Source organism: Scatophagus argus, chromosome 8 (assembly GCF_020382885.2).
Source record: "Scatophagus argus isolate fScaArg1 chromosome 8, fScaArg1.pri, whole genome shotgun sequence".
In the NCBI taxonomy this organism is placed as follows: domain Eukaryota; kingdom Metazoa; phylum Chordata; class Actinopteri; family Scatophagidae; genus Scatophagus; species Scatophagus argus.
In genome coordinates, this window is record NC_058500.1 from 11,350,749 (window position 1) to 11,360,176 (window position 9,428).

The 9,428-nt window shown below is 42.3% G+C and overlaps 1 protein-coding gene across 2 annotated transcripts in view; it reads right to left on the reverse strand.

Moving 5' to 3' along the window:
- The window catches only part of cacna2d3a (calcium channel, voltage-dependent, alpha 2/delta subunit 3a), a 106,677-nt gene extending 100,014 nt beyond the window's left edge, over positions 1 to 6,663 (reverse strand). For both annotated transcript variants that reach the window (XM_046396596.1, XM_046396595.1), the window contains exons 1-2: positions 5,850 to 6,663; positions 5,402 to 5,483 (exon numbers count right to left, since the gene is read on the reverse strand). In XM_046396596.1, coding sequence (XP_046252552.1) covers positions 5,402 to 5,483; positions 5,850 to 6,091 — 324 coding nt within the window. In that variant the 5' untranslated portion in view covers positions 6,092 to 6,663. The remainder of the gene's footprint in view (positions 1 to 5,401; positions 5,484 to 5,849) is intronic.
- Between the last annotated feature and the right edge of the window lie 2,765 nt (positions 6,664 to 9,428).

The window sequence follows — 9,428 nt, forward strand, 5'->3', positions numbered from 1 at the left end:
CTATCCCATAAACCAGCTTGCACATGTTGTGCATCTCTATCAAAGGCTTTTTCCACTTCACTGGATGACTTTAATACCAGTATATATACATACATACATGTATGAAAATATATTTTTTTTCTTCCAACACTCCTTTTCATGGAACCTCTTCATTTCGGTCTCTGTCTTCTTTGACTCATTCCATAGGAACACTGTCAGCAGACATACAAGTGGCTTGCTGCAGTAAAGGAGAATGGTATGGCACCACTCTGTATCACACACACTCCTCTCACCCCACCCAGGCAAATCGATTCCTGCACACTCTTGTCACACACCATTACACCATCCCATCATCCTCTGCTCTTTTGCTTTGTATATGCACATCTGAGTGTGAGCGAGGGGGTGTGTATGTGTGTGACTGAATATGCTTTAAGTAGGTATGCAAACTTAACCAACGCATGTGCTGCAAGAGCACATACGTCTACTGCCTATTCTTCGCCCTCAGGTACCGCTTAAAATAGGAAAGCAGACGCGCAAGGATAACTTCCGAGACAACCGCGGTGGCGATCCCAGACAATGATCATTTATCTTGTCTCTTCCATTACCAAGAGGCTTGAAGTTATTTCAGCATGGCATAATGTCCCACTACTTTGATTCTAGAAACCCATAACATCAGTGAAGTGAAAACTAGCCCAGCCAACAACACACACACACACGCACACTAACACACAGACACAGCTATCACAGCCAGGCTGGCTCATATAGACAGGTTGCTCAATGATACATGAAATTAAAGATTTCAACTGAATAGCAGTGAAGAGGGTAAAACACACAACGCTAATTCTATCTATCAGTGGGAGATGTCTAATGTGTCTCAAGCAGAGGTCTCCTGTCTTTTGAATGGGTGTCTGAGTGTGTATATACGGTGTACACAGTACAGTGTTCCATGTGTACATGTATTTTATGAAAACAATGCTAACATCTGATTTGTGTGACAAATTAAAGGTGATACTGATCATGATTTTTTTTTCTTTTTCAGGAACTCAAAAACACGCATGTGCACACACATATATACACAAACACACACACACACACACACACACACACACACACACACACACACACCCTGACTGGTATAACCTTGAAACAAGAGCTTTTTCCAATGGGTACAGGAAGCGGGCTGTGGTGTGGGAGGGGAGACGAAAGTGTAGCGTGGGGGTGGTTGTGGATGAAAGGATTAATCTGGTCCAACTGGATTCTGAAAAAGATGTAAGATTTTAAATTTTTAATTAAGCTGAAGAAAATTCATTATTTTCAAATATTTAGACTTATATCATTTATGTACCTTATGTCCTTCTGGGAATTATGTTGTTTAGTGGTAGTGCGAAAATTTTATTGACTATTTGAAGTCGTAAATCCATTGAGAATTGATCCTACAATCCTGTTATCAATCTGAAATTGAAAACGTTAATGAATTATTTATGAAAATGTTAAATTAAGCTTCTCGTGTATTTGTATTATGGCTGTCGCTCAATTAAAAAGAATCAAGTAATTTAAGTAAAATCAAGTATCAAATGAATGGGTAGTCAGCACAAATGAAGCATCACATTCAGATTGAAGTAAGACCAACATCCTGGACATTCAAATGCAGCATGAATCAGGTTAAATTGCATGTATAGTGTGTGTGTGTGTGTGTGCATGTGTGCATGTGTGTGTGTGTGTTTGTGGGTGTATGTCTTCTGTAGAGGTAGGGTTATTACTAAGGGAGTTTTGTTACGCTTGGGTCAGAGAGATAACTGAAGAGAGACTGAGTCCATCTGTCCCTTGCCCAGGGGAAAAAGACACACACACACACACACACACAAGCCTTGGACTTTTCTTTTCACTACCATCCTCCTCTCTATGTACAACAGTGTACATCCCTCATTCTTTCTGCCTATTTAAAAGCATATGTGCCCTCAGGTGAACTGTGGCCCCTCCTCAGCTTTTCTGGACAAGAGCTACCAGACTGTGCCGGACACACACAATAAGGCACAACATACAGGACACTGTGACATGTTGCCAAAGCTTGCGATGAGTGCATATGCACTGAAACACCCTGCACATCTGACGACACCATGCGATCCTGCAACATACCAGTTTGGGGTGAAAGATTCACTTTTCCCACAAAGAGGTCTCCAGTCTTTTCTTTGCTCAATTAACCCTGCGGCCTTAATTTGCATTTCATAAAGAGGTCGTCACTCTGTGGGAGGGTTATCTCCTTTTTGGAGGCAGAAAAAGATGAGAAGGGGAAGAGTTTTTATCCTGTCAAAAAGATAACAGCACTTCTCTGCCTTCTCAGCGGCTGATGAAATCCACACTCGGCCCCATATGTGTCTATTTCACCGTGCATGTGGATATGCAGTGTGTGGTCATGTGCAGAATTTTATTTGTGTGTGTGTGAGAGAGAGAGAGATTCTGTATGTGTGCACTAATGTATTGGGTGTATGGGTTAAATGACAGACCCAGGTCCTGGTTGTGTATCACATTAAATCCTTGCCAGCCTTTGCAACACCTGACTGCAGCCACATACACTAATGTGGATCCTCTGCATCCACCTGCTGGCCACAAGCACAGCACTGCGTTGTGTCTGCCAGGGCAGCTTCAGCTTGACCCTTTATCCACCGGCTATCCATTAGCCAGTTTTGACTCATGCTTCATCAACTGACCCTCCATTAGGAAAATTTGCATTCCATCATGCTCAAATCTCGCATTAATATCACAAAGCAAGAGTGGGAGAGCGGAACAGACTGCAAAGAGGTATGAAAAGAAAGGAACATTCAGTTGCCTAGCGAATAAAATTGTGCTTTCTGGAGAATGTGTGTGTGTGTGTGTGTGTGTGTGTGTGTGTTTGCATGAATGCATCTGACAGAGTGCTTGCGAATTGGACACTCATTTAAAAAGGCACATGTTCTGAATATGCTTTTAAATCTGTGCCTACCTAGTCAACATGCATTACTGATTCTCAAGTGGCTAAAAAGCACAGGTCCTGCCATTTAAGAGATGAAGAGTGAAATTTCTCTCAGCTCAGAAATACTCAACAGGAGTCGTTTCCTCTTAGAAGGCAATTTTAAAAGTCTCTCTAAAGGGTAGCTTTTAAATAAACAGTTACTTTAAACACACTATCACATGATTTCTGCTTTGCAAAAGTATGTATAAAATGCATGACTGTGTGTACTTACATACTGGGATGGTGTAAAAAAAAACCAACATATTTTAACCCTTGTATTATGTTACGGGTCAATTTGACCCATTTCAGTTTTCATGTTGACCAAAGTACTGGTTATCCTTTCTTTTTCTTCCTGCAATTTTGTGACTTTTCCTCATCTTGGGTCATGAACTGGTGTGTAAAATCTGGACTCTTTGATGTGTAGTAAAATGTCTGTGCAGAGTTTGTATACGAAGATGATGTTGCGGGTCATTTTGACCCGGACACTTTAATGTGGGTAAATAGCTGTTTAGATCCAAATTAAACACTTTGATCTCTTTGATATACTTTGTTTAGATTGCCAAATTATTTGTATTTTGAAACAGAGGCCCAGGTGTGAATGGAGGAGGAACTTTCTCACCCTTGTGCTTGTCACTGTTCTCATGTCATCTCTTTGACAAACACACCAAAATGAGCTCCAGAAGTTTTACAGTTGAAGAAACTGTGGCACTGATGTTGAACTGGGATAGTGATGCAGAGGAAGAGATTTCAGAGACAGAGGATCTTTCAGAGACTGAGGACAATGTTATTGATGATCCAGATTGTCAATTTTCTTCCGATGAGGATTCAGAGGACGAGTCTGCCGTTGGATCTCCATCAGCTGAAAACCAAGGAATGCAGCAACCATCATCCACAGAGGGGACATGGACATCAAAAGATGGTAATATAAAATGGTCAACATCACCACACCAAAGCCGAGGTAGACTGTCATCTTCCAATGTCATCAAAATGACTCCCGGTCCTACACGATTTGCTGTCACACGAGTTGATGATATTCAATCAGCATTTCAGCTCTTCATATCGCCAATAGAGAAGATTATACTGGACATGACCAATTTGGAGGGGAGGCGTGTATTTCAAGAGAAATGGAAGCCACTGGATCAGACTGACTTGCATGCTTACATCGGAATTCTGGTATTAGCTGGAGTGTACAGGTCAAGGGGAAAAGCAACTGCAAGTTTGTGGAACGAAGAGAATGGAAGGCCAATCTTTCGAGCAACAATGTCTCTGGAGACATTTCACATGATATCTCGTGTGATCCGATTTGACAACTGCGACACAAGAGCTGGTCGACGTGAAAGAGACAAGTTAGCTGCGATCAGAGATGTATGGGATAAATGGGTTGAAATTCTGCCTTTGTTGTACAATCCTGGTCCCCATGTTACTGTTGTTCCATTCAGGGGGCGCTGTCCTTTCCGACAGTACATGCCCAACAAGCCCGCCAAGTATGGCATCAAAATATGGGTAGCTTGTGATGCAAAACACAGCAACATACAGCTGCCAGCGCAAGACTGCCCGTTGGCCCTTGGTGATTTTCTATAACATTGTGGATGTGTCTGCTTACAATGCCTATGTCCTGTGGACTGAAATCAACCAACAATGGAATGCCGGAAAATTGTTCCGACGTCGGCTTTTCCTGGAACAACTCGGCAAAGCACTTGTTACTCCTAATATGCAGAGTCGAGCCAGGCCACCTAAAACCCCAGCAGCTGCGGCTGTCATTGAAAAGGTCAAGCTCACGTCACCCAACCAATCTGTAATGGATCCATTAGATACAGGTGTGAAGAAACGGAAGAGATGCCAGGTCTGTCCCCCCCGAGATGACAGTAAAACAAGTACCTGTTGTGTGAAATGCAAGAATTACATCTGCAGAAAGCACACAATTACATTCTGTCCATCGTGTGGAGAACAATGAAAATGTTGAACATTGAAAATGGGGAAAGTCAAATGACAAACAAAAGTGTTTGTGAAGAGAGAAAATTAAAATAAAGATGTTATTGGTTTTAAAATTAAATAGTTCTTAAATATAGTGTTGGGATTAAAAATATATTGTATGTCTCTTTTCTATATGTTCCTATAATCTAAAATAAAGATGTTATTGGTTTAACCTGTTTTTGTTTTACTGTTAGTTGATTTACACAGTACGGGTCAAAATGACCCGCAACATAATCAACGTCATTTTTTTTCAACATAATACAAGGGTTAAGGATAGTGGAGCTCCTCAGGAAATCTCCCCTCTCCTCTATTTTAATATTTTCAGAGTAAAACTGCCGTCTTGCTGCTCAAGTTAAGTCATGTGGACATTTGAATAATATCATAATAGTTTCGAGGTTCCTTGAGATGCTTTCAGTTTAACACATCAATTTTTTTTCTTCAAATAATAAAACTGCTCACCTTCTGCAGCAGCTGGGAGCCAGAGTACTTTGCAGAAATGGACTTCATCTCCCCACCAAATGCTGAAGCCCAAAGCTTCACCCTGCACAAAGCACACACAGACAAGCAAGAAATCAGAAACATTTTTAAAACGTGTACAGTTTAGGCCACAACTTAGAGCTGTTAGCATGCTGACTTAAAATCTACTGGTCTGCGTTTGCAAGAACATTGGAACGTTTGTAAGATTCATTTGCATCCATTCAATTGCCAATTTTATTCTGTTATACTCGATATATTAGAGGCATCCCACTCAATAGACACAGTGGAAACCGTTCAAGAACAGAATGCAATAAGAATGCCATCAAATATATGTTTGTTTGTTTTGTAGATACTGAGGTCATTTTAATCAAGTTCTAGTTCGAGGATCAAGTGATGCGCGACACCTTTGCGTAAAAGAGCATCTACTTACACGGACGGAGGGATGCTTTGGTGGGTTCCTCCCACCTCAGTGACCCTGGTAGTCAGAGTTGAGAAAAGTAAAAGCAGACACGCACCCCACGCACTGGGAACCACACAGCTCCGATCCACCTGCATCTTGGGCAAAAATACCCTCCCGTCGCCCACGGTGCGAGTTTTGGGCTTTATGCTGCCACCGTGGGTTTTCTTCTCAAGAGAATCCCCCCCAAAAAATGAAAAGGAAAAAATGGCCATTATCAAAAGTCACCCATGCTAACTGACTAAATCATTAATGGCAATTAATTTGGCTCTTCTTGATGCGGGATGAGCGGTGCGCCCCGGCAAACGGCAGGATCCTCAGCTGTGTGAGTTATCCAAAGTGCTGCGGTGTGGCCCCGCTGACCGGTGCGGTGCACACGGTGCTGCTGCACGGCGGAAAGTCGAGCTCGACTCCTCCGGCGGGGAAAGTCCGCACAGTCGCTTTGTTTCACCGACCTCACATGCACAGAGCAGAGTGTGTAGGTTCAGGGGGAACCGGGGAGATCATCAAACGATGCAGCGGGCTAGAGAGCACGCCTACTCCTCTTGAGTGATGCGACTAGCCTCCTCTCTCTCCTCCTCTCTCCTCTCTCTCCCTCACACTTTCTCTCCTTACTCTCTGGATCTGAAGAAGCTGTTATTGTTGTGGTTGAATTACGCCATACTTCTGCGCACCCCCACCACCACCACGTATAAGCTCTAATATACAACTATAATAGCTAGCCTTTATCTTTCATGTCAGATCAAGTCATGCATTGTATGCCCAGTTCAGTGAAGCAGGAGTTGCCAAAGTGCTGACGAAAGACGGAGAGGGAGAGGAGAAAAGAGTGTGGAAAAAGACACAGAGGGAAGTGGGGAAGGGGGTGTCCAGCCTCCTGAAGGACCAGATGATAAGTCAGTTATGCTGCATAAAAACCATGTCAACAAAATGCACTTTGCATTAGTGTTGTGGCACTGGCAGCGTGTGGGCATATGGGTTGTGAAAGAGGATGAGAGCCTCCAGGCGACAGACCCAATGCGGCGGATTGTGTTTCACACAGTGCTGGAAGGATTCTGGCAAAACACCGGAAGGGGATCAGCACGGCCTGAACAGCCCATGTCCACTGCTGCAGAGGTGGTGCTCTGTTGAGTACAGGCCTATCTCTTCTGCACTAAAAGACTCACCTTTGACATATGTGGGTCAAACACTTATGTGAAACAGCTGCTCTTGATTCAAAGCCACAAAGCAACCATAGCTGGTTCAGACCTGTCACAACAATTTTAAGGCCAAAACTGCAGAAGTAGAGTCAACATCCCCTTTGGTAGGATTATATGGTTTTCTAGCTTAAAGGGTGTATATACTCAGCAAAAAATAAGGTTTGAAAAGTAACCTCAGGAAGCATATGGTCATACTGGCATAACGAAAAAGCACAAAAGTGAGAGAGTGAATTCTTTTAAACACACTTCCAATCACTTGATTTTCTGCATGAAGGTTACTGCTTTTCCCAGGGACTTCCCTACAGCTGCCAGTACTTTGATGTCACTGAGAAAGCTGCCAGATTTCCAAACCAACAAGCATGGCATGAAAAGGAAGATGAGACAAACACTGTGAGAAGATTTGGTCTGACAATAGAATGAAGCAAAGCCAATTAAAGAGGAATAGTCAAAATGCAGTGAGTCACTGTAAAGCAATATTATAACAGCTGCTGCTTAAGGAAAACTCCTGCTGAGCCAAAGTCCAGTTGTCCACACTGACTTACGACTTTTAACCTGATGAATGAGCAATCATTTTTTCAAACTACTTTAAAGATGTTTTCATGTATTTAATTTATCTGTGAAATGTTTACTCTATGACTGTTACAGCATGAGAAAATATAGTTTGTCACTCCATATGTGACAAAATGCTTTAAACCAACCCACTCCAAACCATTATTTTGAATGGGTCTGTTCTAATGAAGTACTACCCAATATGAAGCTTAAACTACTACATTAGGTTAAATGAAATCAAGCCAAAAGAAAATGCTCCACACTTGCTCTGTCTTGGCATTTTTGTTGTTTTAAGTTTAAGTATCCATGCATTGTTTTAAACGCAACAGCAAAAAAAACATCAAACAAAATATATCAAAAATTGCAAGTCTGAGCACCGTCTGAGAGAATGGACCATCAGTCTCAAGGTTGTATCACCCAAGAACGTCCACGAGGACATGGTGGCAACAAGGGGCAAGGGTGGCAACTTCAGACTAATACTTTTGCCCACTTCTACAAAGAAGGGATACATAAGGTCCACAATCACTGGGCTAAGTGTGTAAAGTCAGGAGGGACCTGTAATGAAAAATAAATGTGCTATCCATCCATCGTCATTTGCTTGTCTGGGGTTGGCTCACACTGGAAGGAGGCTAAACAGGGAATTCCAAGTGCCTCTTACCCTCACAACATTTTCCAGCACCTCCTGGGAGATTTCAAAGCATTCCCAGGCCAGATTTGATATGTAATCCCTCTAGTGAGTTCTGCTTTTACCACGGGGTCTCCTCCCATTTGGACGTGCCCGGAAAACCTCCAAGGCGAAATGCCCAGGAGGCATCCTAATCAGATGCCCAAACCACATCAGCTGGCTCCTTCTACTTCGAGCTCATGCCGGATGTCCAAGCTCCTCATCCTGTCTCTAAAGCTGAGCCCAGACACCCTACAGAGAAAAAACTCCTAATTTCAGCCACTTGAATCTACAATCTAATTTTTTTGGACACTACCTAAATCCTGTGACTACAGGCAAGGGTTGGAACATAGATTGACCGGCAAATCGAGAGATTGGCTCTCCAGCTCAGGTTCCTCTTCTCCCACTACAGCAGTCCAGTATAGAGCGTGTTAACAAGACCCCAAGATACTTAGACTCATTTGCTTGGGGCAGCAAATGTGCTAGGTTTTCTGAAACTGACCCCGTAAGCGATTAACTCATCAATCATCCCTCAAACACAAACATATCTACATGTTTTAGCAATAAGAGAGACACTTCATATCAATAGCAGCAAGTCAACAGCCACTCGGCCATCACCTCCCCTCAGGTACTCAGGTAATTTTGGACAAGCTTCTTCATTATTGGAAAACTGTAAAAATAAACAAAAATATTTGTAGCAGTGGATTTTTTTTCTTTGCTGAATGAGAGTTTTTAGCCACAAGGCCAATGTTCCCCCTGAGACAGAGGTGTTATTGTGTATAATATCAGCAAGTGAAGCGGGGCCATTTCACTCGACAGTACTATGCAGGATGAATAATAGTAGTAAATGGAGTGAACAGAAAACTAAAAACCAACATAAAGTTTGAAATGAAGAAAAATATCTGTGCAATTTAGTTCAAGGAATTCTGCAGTATGAGGACTGGAGAGTTGTTATTATTAAATTATTGTTCTGTTATTTTCATCCCATTCTGGTCCTTTTGTTGTTGTCCCCTCCAGACTGTCCTTACTAAGCATCACTGACCTCATCTTCATTAATCCGACTGCATTACTGGAAAATAAGACCTTTTATCTATATGGCTCTCTCTATCTTTATCTGTATGATTCTCTTATTTTAAGTTGGAC